Consider the following 16,046-nt stretch of genomic DNA (forward strand, 5'->3'; position numbering starts at 1 on the left):
CACCATAGGAAAATTGTTAACTATCAGTTAAGGTGTAGAGCTAGAGCAGAAGCCGGAACAATCCGGCCCTCCATCAGAGTGTTTGTGGTCAGCTGAGCACTCCAGCAGAGTGTATGTGGTCAGCTGAGCACTCCAGCAGAGTGTATGTGGTCAGCTGAGCACTCCAGCAGAGTGTATGTGGTCAGCTGAGCACTCCAGCAGAGTGTATGTGGTCAGCTGAGCACTCCAGCAGAGTGTATGTGGTCAGCTGAGCACTCCAGCAGAGTGTATGTGGTCAGCTGAGCACTCCAGCAGAGTGTATGTGGTCAGCTGAGCACTCCAGCAGAGTGTTTGTGGTCAGCTGAGCACTCCAGCAGAGTGTATGTGGTCAGCTGAGCACTCCAGCAGAGTGTATGTGGTCAGCTGAGCACTCCAGCAGAGTGTATGTGGTCAGCTGAGCACTCCAGCAGAGTGTATGTGGTCAGCTGAGCACTCCAGCAGAGTGTTTGTGGTCAGCTGAGCACTCCAGCAGAGTGTATGTGGTCAGCTGAGCACTCCAGCAGAGTGTATGTGGTCAGCTGAGCTCTCCAGCAGAGTGTATGTGGTCAGCTGAGCACTCCAGCAGAGTGTATGTGGTCAGCTGAGCACTCCAGCAGAGAGTATGTGGTCAGCTGCGTACTCCAGCAGAGTGTATGTGGTCATCTGAGTACTCCAGCAGAGTGTATGTGGTCAGCTGAGCACTCCAGCAGAGTGTATGTGGTCATCTGCGTACTCCAGCAGAGTGTATGTGGTCAGCTGAGCACTCCAGCAGAGTGTATGTGGTCAGCTGAGCACTCCAGCAGAGTGTATGTGGTCAGCTGAGCACTCCAGCAGAGTGTATGTGGTCATCTGCGTACTCCAGCAGAGTGTATGTGGTCGGCTGAGCACTCCAGCAGAGTGTATGTGGTCAGCTGAGCACTCCAGCAGAGTGTATGTGGTCAGCTGAGCACTCCAGCAGGGTGTATGTGGTCAGCTGAGCACTCCAGCAGAGTGTATGTGGTCAGCTGAGCACTCCAGCAGAGTGTATGTGGTCAGCTGAGCACTCCAGCAGAGTGTATGTGGTCAGCTGAGCATTCCAGCAGAGTGTTTGTGGTCAGCTGAGCACTCCAGCAGAGTGTATGAGGTCAGCTGAGCACTCCAGCATAGTGTATGTGGTCAGCTGTGCACTCCAGCAGAGTGTATGTGGTCAGCTGAGCACTCCAGCAGTGTTTGTGGTCAGCTGAGCACTCCAGCAGAGTGTTTGTGGTCATCTGCGTACTCCAGCAGAGTGTATGTGGTCAGCTGAGCACTCCAGCAGAGTGTTTGTGGTCAGCTGAGCACTCCAGCAGAGTGTATGTGGTCAGCTGAGCACTCCAGCAGAGTGTATGTCGTCAGCTGAGCACTCCAGCAGAGTGTTTGTGATCAGCTGAGCACTCCAGCAGAGTGTATATGGTCAGCTGAGCACTCCAGCAGAGTGTATGTGGTCACTCTGAGCACTCCAGCAGAGTGTATGTGATCAGCTGAGCACTCCAGCAGAGTGTATGTGGTCAGCTGAGCACTCCAGCAGAGTGTATGTGGTCACTCTGAGCACTCCAGCAGAGTGTATGTGGTCACTCTGAGCACTCCAGCAGAGTGTATGTGGTCAGCTGAGCACTCCAGCAGAGTGTTTGTGGTCAGCTGAGCACTCCAGCAGAGTGTATGTCGTCAGCTGAGCACTCCAGCAGAGTGTTTGTGATCAGCTGAGCACTCCAGCAGAGTGTATGTGGTCAGCTGAGCACTCCAGCAGAGTGTATGTGGTCACTCTGAGCACTCCAGCAGAGTGTTTGTGATCAGCTGAGCACTCCAGCAGAGTGTATGTGGTCAGCTGAGCACTCCAGCAGAGTGTATGTGGTCACTCTGAGCACTCCAGCAGAGTGTATGTGGTCAGCTGAGCACTCCAGCAGAGTGTTCGTGATCGTGATCTTTTTGCCTCTGTTAGCTACATGTTGTGAGTTACAGTGCCTCTGTTAGCTACATGTTGTGAGTTACAGTGCCTCTGTTAGCTACATGTTGTGAGTTACAGTGCCTCTGTTAGCTACATGTTGTGAGTTACAGTGCCTCTGTTAGCTTCATGTTGTGAGTTACAGTGCCTCTGTTAGCTACATGTTGTGAGTTACAGTGCCTCTGTTAGCTACATGTTGTGAGTTACAGTGCCTCTGTTAGCTTCATGTTGTGAGTTACAGTGCCTCTGTTAGCTACAATTTGTGAGTTACAGTGCCTCTGTTAGCTACATGTTGTGAGTTACAGTGCCTCTGTTAGCTTCGTGTTGTGAGTTACAGTGCCTCTGTTAGCTACATGTTGTGAGTTACAGTGCCTCTGTTAGCTTTATGTTGTGAGTTACAGTGCCTCTGTTAGCTTCATGTTGTGAGTTACAGTGCCTCTGTTAGCTACATGTTGTGAATTCACGATGCTCTGGAAGCAGTTTTGAAGTCCACTCTAAAATTATGGGACTTATTCATTAGGAATTCTATGCTCACACGGTACAGTAAGCTGTGAATTAGAGCGGTGAGACAGAACTTTGTGTTACAGCAATTTTCCGTAATACAAGTAAACTGAACTAGCTAACCGAAGAGTTATCTAAGGAGTTAACAGTGAATGAGCAAATTGACATTGCTGATGAGTAAATTACTAATGATTTGGAGTGATATAGTCTCAAGTCCAATATTGTTAAATACAAGAACTGTGAACAGTGAACGTTATAGTTATACTGTTATATCTCTTGAACATTCTTTGGTATATACGTATTTATAAAGCTATACTAGAATATATGACGGGTTACATAGTGTGTTTGAGGCGCTAGTTGGGTAAAAGTTATTATTATTATTTTTTTTTTATTAAGATATGAGGTACATCTGCATTAGTGCAGCTTCCCTAGACTATCTGAAGTGGAGTACAGTGTGTCAAAAAAGCTAACTAGGTGATGCTAAAAAATCCCCATCACACAGGATGGTTAGTCATACAGAGGCATGTGATAAGCGGTCTTCACTGGCAGACTCCGGATGCATTTTGAGGATATCAACAACACAAGATTGAATAAGGTAGCAGTGGTAATACAAGTCCCCATCTCGCAGGATGGTAAGTCATACAGAGCCATGTGTTTAATAGCCTGCACTGGCAAATTTTGGGTATACTGTGAGGATATCTTCAAGAATACGAGAGTGAATAAAGTAATTGCAAAGCTCCAGGTACCTCATGCTAACTGGTCTGAAAGGTCTAATAACTGGGCATTCAGTGATGTAGTGCGGGAGATCATGCCGTAGTTCCTGCTCACAGAGTTTGCAACTGGAGTGCTCAGGATTGGGAGACCCGTCACCTGCAGCCACCTGCCACAGGTAACGGTAACCCAACCTGATCCTTGCAACCACAGTGTCGCACAGTCTAGTGGACGTTTTGTGCTGTCCATAGATGTAGGTTTCAGATCTGAACAAATCTGAGATAAGAAGACCACATTCAATGCTTTTAGCTGCGAATGAATCAAGTAGAGCTTGCAGTCTAGTTTGGGAATTTGCAACAATGCATATATCATCGGCATAACAAATGACTGCTTCGTCAGGTAGTGTGGGAAAATCAATTGTTAATTTGTGCATCAGAACATTGAACAGTGTGGGACTTAGCACTCCACCCTGGGGTGTAACATTATTATCTTTTTTTTTTTTTTTTTTTTTATTAACATATTAGGTACATCTGCATTAGTGCAGCTACCCTAGACTATATGAAGTGGAGTACAGTGTGTCAAAAAAGCTAACTAGGTGATGCTATAAAATCCCCATCACACAGGATGGTTAGTCATACAGAGGCATGTGATTAGCGGTCTGCACTGGCAGACTCCGGATGCATTTTGAGGATATCAACAACACAAGATTGAATAAGGTAGCAGTGGTAATACAAGTCCCCATCTCGCAGGATGGTTAGTCATACAGAGTCATGTGTTTAATAGCCTGCACTGGCAAATTTTGGGTATACTGTGAGGATATCTTCAAGAATACGAGAGTGAATAAAGTAATTGCAAAGCTCCAGGTACCTCATGCCAACTGGTCTGAAAGGTCTAATAATTGGGCATTCAGTGATGTAGTGCGGGAGATCATGCCGTAGTTCCTGCTCACAGAGTTTGCAACTGGAGTGCTCAGGATTGGGAGACCCGTCACCTGCAGCCACCTGCCACAGGTAACGGTAACCCAACCTGATCCTTGCAACCACTGTGTCGCACAGTCTAGTGGACGTTTTGTGCTGTCCATAGATGTAGGTTTCAGATCTGAACAAATCATAGCTTTTTATACTAGTACTTTCAGGTCGTTGGGAGTCAGTAAGTTCTTTCCTATCAGATCTGAATGTTTGGACCAATACAGTTTTGACAGCAGAGATAGGGATACCTAGATCTAATTCAACTTCAAACTTGTTACACGCTAATTTGGCTGCAATGTCTGTCTCATTATGATGGGTTATATTTATGTGTGAAGGTATCCATACAAAGGAAATTCGAGACCCTTTACTCTGTGCATCAATTAGGTCATTTATAATTGGGAGTATGAGGTTCTTGCTGTCGATCTTCCAAGAGAAGTTTTCGATTGCTTGAAGAGCAGACTTTGAATCGCAGAATATTATTCCTCCTCCAATATTTTTTAATGTGCTGGTTACTAAATGTAATGCTGCTAGTTCTGCTTGTGTGGAGGTCAGCCAGTTGTTTAACCTGACACTGACAGACTTTGTGCAAATATTATTTCTATAGAACCTACATGCCGCTGCAGTCCGTCCAGTAGAAGACTGGACTGAGCCGTCGGTGTAGACACAGTGCTCGTGAGATCTTAGACTCTCGATGGAGGAGGCAATTGTTTCAAGAGTGACAGCTTTGAGTAGAGCAAGATTCTCATTATCTTTCTTGGTGACAGGTGTGTATGATACTTGAATGGCGGGGTACAGATAAAGAGGAATATCAGAGACTGGTAGATTGCACTTAAAAGGAATGTTAAGTTTAATGAGATTGTAAGCATTGTTTCTCAGCCAATTATCATAAAAGGAGTGAGTTGGTATGTCGGCACCAGTCAAAAGGGTGTTAACAGCACTAAATAATTTGTCTCTGAGCAATGTAGGAGATGTAGGATCTCTCATGACTTTAAGACAGAAGGTAGTGTTAACTTGCATTATTCTCTCTAGTATGGTTGGAAACTTCAGTTCTTCCCTCATGTTGATGATTCTTGTGCATCTTGGGGCACCAAGAATTATCCTCATGGCCTCGTTCTGTATTACTTCAAGTTTGTCCAACACAGAGGAGGGGAAATTAATTAAGTGCAGAGCATTATAATCAACGAGAGATCTAACAAACATCATATAGAATAGTCTAGCATATTTAATATTGATACCAATATTCTTACCAGTAAGTGTTCTCAATGGTTTTAGTCTTTCTTTTAACCTACGGTGTAGATCATTTACAATGTCACTGTTAATACCAACTCCAAGGTATTTGTGCTGCCCACACGTTTCAATGTTCTGGTTGTTGACCTTGAAAGCTATAGGGACATGAGTTTTCTCTTTGGGATGGAGAACTCTGGATTTAGTTATAGAGATAACAAGACCACATTCAATGCTTTTAGCAGCGAATGAATCAAGTAGAGCTTGCAGTCTAGTTTGGGAATTTGCAACAATGCATATATCATCGGCATAACAAATGACGGCTTCGTCAGGTAGTGTGGGAATATCAATTGTTAATTTGTGCATCAGAACATTGAACAGTGTGGGACTTAGCACTCCACCCTGGGGTGTACCCAACTCAAAGGGTGCACAGAGTTTACTTTTGACCCCCTTGAAAAGGACTGAGGCGGTTCTGTTACTCAGGTACCCCCTGAGCCATGTCAACAGTCTTCCCTTAACTCCAAAAGAGGCTAGCTGTTCTAGGATTATTTCTTTGTTTGCTGTATCAAAAGCAGTTTGGAGATCAATAAATGCCGCCTGAGAGTTTGGTCCCCCTCTGATAAAATACTCAGCAAAGCAAGTTTGTGTGCTTCTTCCAGGAAGGAAACCATACAGGTTAGGGGCAAGGTGGGGCTTGATTTGAAACATTAGTCTGTCGAGAATAATTCTCTCAAGAACTTTGCACATGCACGACGTCAGAGAAATGGGTCTAAATTTTTGTGAATTAGGCTTGGGTATGGGTATTATGAGTCCCTGTGTCCAGCGGTCAGGTAAAACACCCTGCCTTAGACTTTGATTAAACAATTCTAGCAAAGGGCTATTTGGCAGCTCAGCAAGTACTCTCATGGTGTTGTATGTGATGCCATCCTCTCCAGGAGAGGTAGCCTTACCTTTCTTGAGTGCATTTTTAATTTCAAATGGGGTTATGCCATAGTTATCATCAGGCCCTATTTCACTACAGGCAATTTCAATATTGAAGTTACGATTTATTTTAGTACTAGCCAGATAGTTTTGCACATCTAGGGGCAGGCTGCTTATACTAGCAGTGCTTGCATATTGCTGAAGCAGCATGTCGGCATAGTCTACAGGTGAATGGTGATCAAGTTGACGACTGCTAGGACGAGAAATCTTTTTAATTTTATTCCACATTTGGGATGAGGATGTTGCATGATTGATGCCTTGCAGAAACTGTTCCCAGTGCTGGTTATACACCTGTTCCTTTAGCTCTCTAAACTCTCGGCTGGCTTTAAGAAATATGTTCAGGGTGTCAGCTGTTTTATGTGTTTTATACTGCTCAGCTGGGAATAGAACTCTGTCATGCAGGGGCATAAGGCGTGAGTCAGTGAACCACCTCTGTCCCTTCCTCATTGGTTTGGGTCTTGCGGATTTTACAACATTGTCATAAAAAGCGGTTACTTCAGTGACCAGGTCCTCATATAATGCATTGACGGTAGTAAAGCAGTAAGTGTTATACCATTCAGAAATGCGGAATTTGAAGAGCATGTGTAAATTTTCAGGGATATTAATTATTTTTTTTCCAAAGCTTAGGGGTTTGACATTATTGATAGTGTATGAACTGAATATGGCAAAATGATCACTAACTAATTCATGAACAATTGATCCTCCGACAGCATTATCAATGAGGCCGTGACCAATGACATAATCAAGCCTGCCACCCCTGAGGTGTGTGACGTTAGAGGAGTCAAAGTTGAATACGGACATGTTATTATCTCTTAAGTATTTTACAAAGACTCTGCCATTCCCGTTTGTTTTGGTGTCACCCAGGCTAGTGTGTCTAGCATTAAAATCACCCATTACAATGGTTTGAGAGCTGCTGGTAATTTTTGGGAGAGAAGCTTCCACCATTTGATCACACCTTACATATACATTAACTAAGTTAAGAAACCCGGTCGCTGTAGCAATCTGAAACTGCTGATAATATGAGTCGTCACTTTTGTGGTTTTTAACATGTTTACACACTAGGTTACTTTTAACATACGTCAAGATACCGACATCATGGGAACCAACATTTGAGAAAGCTACATAACCTGAGAGTTTGGGTGGCGTTTTATTTTTTGTGTTTGCAGTGTATGGTTCCTGCAGGCACAGTACATCAATGTTGTTGGCACCAGCGTACATCATTAGATCAAACAGCCTCCTTCGCACGCTTCTCACATTCCACGTGAGAAATTTAAGAGTGAGTTGGTCGTGGGTAATGGTGTTCATAAACCTGACGAAGAGAAGTGTTTATAAGATTCACAAGTTGTAGACTATTGCTTACAAATGCCAATTGTTCATCGTCATTAATGGCAAAGAGTTCTTTCACCTGTTTCAAGCTCAGCTGGCTGCCTGTATTTTTCCTATCATTTACAATCATTTCATGTTGTCATCTTTAAGTTGTAAATCAATATGAAACTCTAGGGAGGTTTCATGCCAGATTTGATTACCTCTCGCCAGAAGTTGTCTATAAGTAGTGAAAATTGAGACTGTCAGTAATGAGCGAGGAGAACCACTAGCAAACAAAATACCATAAAATTTCGTACATGTTGAGTGGGTTACTTGGTTCTTAACAATAAATAGCTCAATTGATTTTTTTTTGCGAATTGAAATCCCCCTCATGAAGAGCTTCAGTAATCCCCGCTCGAAAAAGGGGATTGGTTTTATTTGAGAGAAGTACTCTCCATTCAACCAACTAAGACTTGAAAGTTTACAGACCAACGAGGCCTTTGTCTTAGCGCTTTTCCGGCCCTCAAACCCAAATGATCATCCTCATCAGTCATCTGGGTTTACCGTCATCAATCATCTGGGATTACCGTCATCACCCATCTGGGTTTACCATCATCAACCATCTGGGTTTACCGTCATCAACCATCTGGGTTTACCGTCATCAATCATCTGGCTTTACCGTCATCAGTCATCTGGGTTTACCGTCATCAACCATCTGGGTTTACTATCATCAACCATCTGGGTTTACCGTCATCAACCATCTGGGTTTACCGTCGTCACCCGTCTGAGTTTACCGTCATCAGTCATCTGGGTTTACCGTCACCACCCATCTGGGTTTACCGTCATCACCCGTCTGGGTTTACCACAACCGAGTTCACCAGCGTCTCTATGAGTCACTCTCCTCAGATCCTAGTATTACAAATATATAAAGTAATATCTCCTTTTAGGGGTGAGCGCAGGTGAAATTTCCTTACACCTGCAAATAAGTTGTTATAATTCACTCAGAGTTGTAATATGTAGCAGTTTATTCTACCTCCAGTACTCATATTAGCAGCAGTAAATGTTGTCATAGAGGTATTAAAAGTAGCAGGAATATAAGGTAATCGTGCCATTCAAATTGTCGTGCCCTTTGCCTCTAAAGTCTGAAGGAACGATGATGCTCCAAAGGTTTGGAAGTTGGTGGAGGGAGTTGATGGAGGGCGTTGGTGGAGGGACTTGATGGAGGGAGTTGGTGGAGGGAGTTGGTGGAGGGAGTTGGAGGAGGGAGTTGGTGGAGGGAGTTGATGGAGGGAGTTGGAGGAGGGAGTTGGTGGAGGGAGTTGGAGTAGGGACTTGGTGGAGGGAGTTGATGGAGGGAGTTGGTGGAGGGAGTTGATGGAGGGAGTTGGAGGAGGGAGTTGGAGGAGGGAGTTGGTGGAGGGAGTTGGTGGAGGGAGTTGGTGGAGGGAGTTGATGGAGGGAGTTGATGGAGGGAGTTGGTGGAGGGAGTTGATGGAGGGACTTGATGGAGGGAGTTGGTGGAGGGAGTTGGAGGAGGGAGTTGGTGGAGGGAGTTGGTGGAGGGAGTTGATGGAGGGAGATGATGGAGGGAGTTGGAGGAGGGAGTTGGTGGAGAGAGTTGGTGGAGGGAGTTGGTGGAGGGAGTTGATGGAGGGAGTTGATGGAGGGAGTTGATGGAGGGAGTTGATCTAGGGAGTTGTTGGAGGGAGTTGATGGAGGGAGTTGATGGAGGGAGTTGATGGAGGGAGTTGGTGGAGGGAGTTGGTGGAGGGAGTTGGTGGAGGGAAGAGAGCCTTATTCTCTTTCCACACATCAACTTGAACATATAATTTTCTTATAAGAGTTCCAACCAATAATATAAACAGGTGATGTTGGTGGTTCATATATGGTAATGACGCCACAATATACCACTTGACATTTTGCTATAATGAAGGGCACCATAATGCATTAGTCTGACAGACGGAATGGTCAGGAAATGATTGACTTGGCACGGAACAAAATAATGGCGATAATAAAAGACTGTTCAGCTTGACATATATATTTGACAATTAAAAAACGCTGCAAATTCCCGCCAAATAAATTCCAAATAATATACACAGATGCCATTTCAAAAGAGACTCGGAAAAGGATCAAAACCACAATTTAAAACACACGAATCGTGTTCCATTTACCTGGGTTCTAGGAGACTCGAACCCTGGACCCAAGCTCAATGGACCGAGCAACACAAACCGAGATTGTACACATAACGTGAGTTTTGGCTGTGTTGATCTTTGCCACCGAGGCGCAGCAGGAGGCCTCCGAGGTGCGACAGATCAACTAGGTACTCCTGGAGTGGGTGTATAGGGAGTTATATCGCTCTCAAGCTACAACAACAAGTCAACTGGTATTCACACCCTTATTAACCACTTGGGCTGGACGGTAGAGCGAGGGTCTCGCTTCATGCTGGTCGGCGTTCAATTCCCCGACCGTCCAAGTGGTTGGGCACCATTCACTCCCTTCCATTCACTCCCTTCCCTCCCTATATGAGTACCGGAACACTTGATGATATATTGGACTTGTATCCAAGATTGACCATGTAATATATCACTTATTCAATGTTATATTCAATATATCATTTATTCAATGTTATATGATGTAACTATATAACCTGAGCTTGTAAAAGCACCTTCATCACCTTCAGTGATTATGTGCTTAATTGCACACTAGTTTCTTTATCAGCTATCTCACCCTGTCAGAGTAAATGAGACAGATGTATGTGAATGCATGTGTGTGTATATGTATGTATATGTATGGGTATAAAGTATATATGGAAGCTGATCAGAATTACATTTCACCTTTGTGAATGTACATTAATGACACTATGTAAAAGACACATCAAACACTTTATGTAGGGCATACGTAAATCTGTGTATCTATGTATTTACGTATGTAGGTTAGCTTAGCATTTTAAAAGCACCGAATCACCTTCTGTGGTTGAGTGTTCAATAAACCCCTGGACTCTATGTTTAACATTTCTCTAACCCTGTCCATGGAGGACAGAAGAAAATGTATATATGCTGGTTAGCATTGTAAATATGTGGCCACGTCTGTGGTAGAAAATAATAAAAAAAAAAAATAAAAAAAAAAAAAAACTCCCTTCCACCCTAGGGATGTTACATCCCTAATCCTTATACTAACCCCTTCCATGGGCTATATTATCATAATGTCTTGGCGATTTCTCCTGATTGTCCCCTCCCTTATTGAATTTTCAATATATAATCATTTAGAATCTTTCATGAATTTGAGACCTCCTTAGAAATAATACACCTACCGACCTCTGTGTATCATACACCGAGAGGCCCGAGGTGTTAAGTATTACGTTGTATTAAGTATGTTATGTATCGGGCAGACTCTTAGAGTGGAGTCCAAGTTTTAAATTGCAATATTATTAAATTTCTGTCGGATTGTCGGTACATTGTAAACAGTTAGTTAGTCACGTGATCTGTGGCCGTCGACGGAGACAAATAATAATAAAAACTATAAAACAGATAAATAAAAAAATAAAAAATAAAATAATATATAATAAAAACTAAAAATAATAAACTCTAATTTAAGAACGTGTTAGAGGAATGTAATCAAGACTATGACATGTTTTAGTTCAGAATGTCTCCGTCTATTTACCTTTATATAAAAGTCGTGGATCTTTGAGTATTCTTTTGAATGTTAACTTTGTCACCCTTTGTCTGGCACTGGAGAGACATGTCACCCCCTTTGTCTGACACTGGAGAGACATGTCACCCCTTTGTCTGACACTGGAGAGACATGTCACCCCTTTGTCTCACGCTGGAGAGACATGTCACCCCTTTGTCTGACACTGGAGAGACATGTCACCCCTTTGTGTAACACTGGAGAGACATGTCACCCCTTTGTCTCACGCTGGAGAGACATGTCACCCCTTTGTCTCACACTGGAGAACCATGTCACCCCTTTGTCTGACACCGGAGAGACATGTCACCCCTTTGTCTGACACTGGAGAGACATGTCACCCCTTTGTCTCACGCTGGAGAGACATGTCACCCCTTTGTCTCACACTGGAGAGACATGTCACTCCTTTGTCTGACACTGGAGAGACATGTCACCCCTTTGTCTGACACTGGAGAGACATGTCACCCCTTTGTCTGACACTGGAGAGACATGTCACCCCTTTGTCTGACACTGGAGAGACATGTCACCCCTTTGTCTCACACTGGAGAGACGTGTCACCCTTCAATCCCTCACTCTCACTTTTCCATCCCTCTCCCTTGAGCCATCTCTTCCTCTCTCTCTCTTTCTATCCTATCCTGTGCCCGACCTTAACTCTCTTATGTTTTTCTTTCTCCTATTCCATCTTCTATCCCTTCCATCTTCTGATTCCCATTATACTTCTGGGAGTTCCCTCCCTTCTTCCCTTCCTCTATATTCCCTACTTCTTCTTTCCATCGTCATCCTCTCACGACATTGCAACTCTGTTAATTTATCGACTCATTTTAGACGTTTATCTTCGTCAATGTCATCTCCTGTTCCTCCTTGCCTTTCCCATCTACCTTCTTCCTGTCCATCTCATCCCCCATCTCGCGATTCCTGTCCCATATGGAGGAAGAGGTCTCTCCACCTCCCCCCCCCAACCACCGCCAAACACCCTATGCTCTTCAATTATACAAGAATAGTGATACAGCTGTATAAATTACAGTGATACAGCTGTATGAATTACAGTGATACAGCTGTATGAATTACAGTGATACAGCTGTATGAATTACAGTGATACAGCTGTGTGAATTACAGTGATACAGCTGTATGAATTACAGTGATACAGCTGTATGAATTACAGTGATACAGCTGTATGAATTACAGTGATACAGCTGTATGAATTACAGTGATACAGCTGTATGAATTACAGTGATACAGCTGTATGAATTACAGTGATACAGCTGTATGAATTACAGTGATACAGCTGTATGAATTACAGTGATACAGCTGTATGAATTACAGTGATACAGCTGTATGAATTACAGTGATACAGCTGTATGAATTACAGTGATACAGCTGTATGAATGACAGTGATACAGCTGTATGAATTACAGTGATACAGCTGTATGAATTACAGTGATACAGCTGTATGAATTACAGTGATACAGCTGTATGAATTACAGTGATACAGCTGTATGAATTACAGTGATACAGCTGTATGAATTACAGTGATACAGCTGTATGAATTACAGTGATACAGCTGTATGAATTACAGTGATACAGCTGTATGAATTACAGTGATACAGCTGTATGAATTACAGTGATACAGCTGTATGAATTACAGTGATACAGCTGTATGAATTACAGTGATACAGCTGTATGAATGACAGTGATACAGCTGTATGAATTACAGTGATACAGCTGTATGAATTACAGTGATACAGCTGTATGAATTACAGTGATACAGCTGTATGAATTACAGTGATACAGCTGTATGAATTACAGTGATACAGCTGTATGAATTACAGTGATACAGCTGTATGAATTACAGTGATACAGCTGTATGAATTACAGTGATACAGCTGTATGAATTATACCGAAGAAGAACGATCTTTGCCACAAAAAATATCTCAGCGCCTGAGAGAATGCTGCTGGCACCCATACTGCTGGCACCCATACTGCTGGCACCCATACTGCTGGCACCCATACTGCTGGTACCCATACTGTTGGCACCCATTCTGTTGGCACCCATACTGTTGGCACCCATACTGCTGGCACCCATACTGCTGGCACCCATACTGCTGGCACCCATACTGTTGGCACCCATACTGTTGGCACCCATACTGCTGGCACCCATACTGCTGGCACCCATACTGCTGGCACCCATACTGTTGGCACCCATACTGCTGGCACCCATACTGCTGGCACCCATACTGCTGGCACCCATACTGCTGGCACCCATACTGCTGGCACCCATACTGCTGGCACCCATACTGCTGGCACCCATACTGCTGGCACCCATACTGCTGGCACCCATACTGTTGGCACCCATACTGTTGGCACCCACACTGTTGGCACCCATACTGTTGGCACCCATACTGCTGGCACCCATACTGCTGGCACCCATACTGTTGGCACCCATACTGTTGGCACCCATACTGCTGGCACCCATACTGTTGGCACCCATACTGCTGGCACCCATACTGCTGGCACCCATACTGCTGGCACCCATACTGTTGGCACCCATACTGTTGGCACCCATACTGTTGGCACCCACACTGTTGGCACCCATACTGTTGGCACCCACACTGTTCGCACCCATACTGTTGGCACCCATACTGCTGGCACCCATACTGTTGGCACCCATACTGCTGGCACCCATACTGCTGGCACCCTCAACACCATCACCCACAACACCATCACCCACAACACCATCACCCACAACACCATCACCCCACAACACCATCACCCACAACACCATCACCCACAACACCATCACCCACAACACCATCACCCACAACACCATCACCCCACAACACCATCACCCACAACACCATCACCCCACAACACCATCACCCACAACACCATCACCCACAACACCATCACCCACAACACGATCACCCACAACACCATCACCCACAACACCATCACCCACAACACCATCACCAACAACACCATCACCCACAACACCATCACCCACAACACCATCACCCACAACACCATCACCCCACAACACCATCCCCCACAACACCATCCCCCACAACACCATCACCAACATCACCATCACCCCACAACACCATCACCCCACAACACCATCACCCACAACACCATCACCCCACAACACCATCACCCACAACACCATCACCCACTACACCATCACCCACAACACCATCACCCACAACACCATCACCCACAACATCATCACCCACAACACCATCACCCACAACACCATCACCCACAACACCATCACCCACAACACCATCACCCCACAACACCATCCCCCACAACACCATCCCCCACAACACCATTCCCCACAACACCATCACCAACATCACCATCACCCCACAACACCATCCCCCACAACACCATCACCCACAATACCATCACCAACATCACCATCACCCCACAACACCATCACCCACAACACCATCCCCCACAACACCATCACCCACAACACCATCACCAACATCACCATCACCCCACAACACCATCACCCAAAAGATCGATAACCACCGAAAAAAAAATAACAAATGACTCAAGTTCTTCAGCGCCGCACGAGAACTTGGGTAATAAAAGCTGAGAGAGAGACGAGGCGGAGTGTAGCGAACACCCGCGAGCGAGTGGGATCCCAGACCAATAAATAAAGTGAGTGGGATCCCACACCAATAAATAATGTGAGTGGGATCCCACACCAATAAATATAGTGAGTGGGATCCCAGACCAATAAATAAAGTGAGTGGGATCCCACACCTATAAATAAAGTGAGTGGGATCCCACACCAATAAATAATGTGAGAGGGATCCCACACCTATAAATAAAGTGAGTGGGATCCCAGACCAATAAATGAAGTGAGTGGGATCCCACACCAATAAATATAGTGAGTGGGATCCCAGACCAATAAATGAAGTGAGTGGGATCCCACACCAATAAATATAGTGAGTGGGATCCCAGACCAATAAATGAAGTGAGTGGGATCCCACACCAATAAATATAGTGAGTGGGATCCCAGACCAATAAATGAAGTGAGTGGGATCCCACACCAATAAATAAAGTGAGTGGGATCCCACACCTATAAATAAAGTGAGTGGGATCCCACACCATTAAATAAAGCAAGTGGGATCCCACAGCAATAAATATAGCAAGTCGGATCCCACACCAATATATAAAGTGAATGGGATCCTACACCATTAAATAGAGCGAGTGGGATCCCATTATGTTAATGTGAATTTGGTTATTGTACATGTTTGTGTCTGAGGTGCAGGTAATATGTGGTCTGGGCGGCACATGGGGGTCTAATGACTGTTCTGGGTGCTAGAGGGTGTCTTAATGACTGGCTGGGGAGTCATAGCGCCCCGCTAGAACGCCGCTGTGGCAGCCACGAGCTCAGGAAATATACTGGAGAAGGTGACGTAGGAGGTAATGAGAGATGGAGCAGGACGAGGAATGGGGGCCAGAGAAGGGGTGTTAAGAGGTTAGGAAATGGTGGAGAAGCTTGTGTATGTGTGGAGGGCAGGAATGAGAAGGTGTGAGGATGCCGCTTGACGGAAAATAAGGAATATAGACGGGACTTGGTGATGAATTACTATGGACATTCCCTATGGACATCAAAGCAAAAAAAGCAAAAGGTGATGAATTTAAGGTTAGGAAGGTAGGAAAAGTGAAAGAGAATGTGA

The 16,046-nt window shown here is 44.6% G+C and overlaps 1 protein-coding gene across 1 annotated transcript; it reads right to left on the reverse strand.

Annotated features, from left to right (window-relative positions):
• Positions 1-13,198: 13,198 nt before the first annotated feature.
• On the reverse strand, positions 13,199-14,035 carry LOC138350818 (sericin-2-like). The gene has a single exon (XM_069302255.1). The coding sequence runs from the start codon at positions 14,033-14,035 to the stop codon at positions 13,199-13,201; it is 837 nt and encodes a 278-aa protein (XP_069158356.1).
• Positions 14,036-16,046: the final 2,011 nt, after the last annotated feature.

Source organism: Procambarus clarkii, chromosome 47 (genome assembly GCF_040958095.1).
Source record: "Procambarus clarkii isolate CNS0578487 chromosome 47, FALCON_Pclarkii_2.0, whole genome shotgun sequence".
Classification (NCBI taxonomy): domain Eukaryota; kingdom Metazoa; phylum Arthropoda; class Malacostraca; order Decapoda; family Cambaridae; genus Procambarus; species Procambarus clarkii.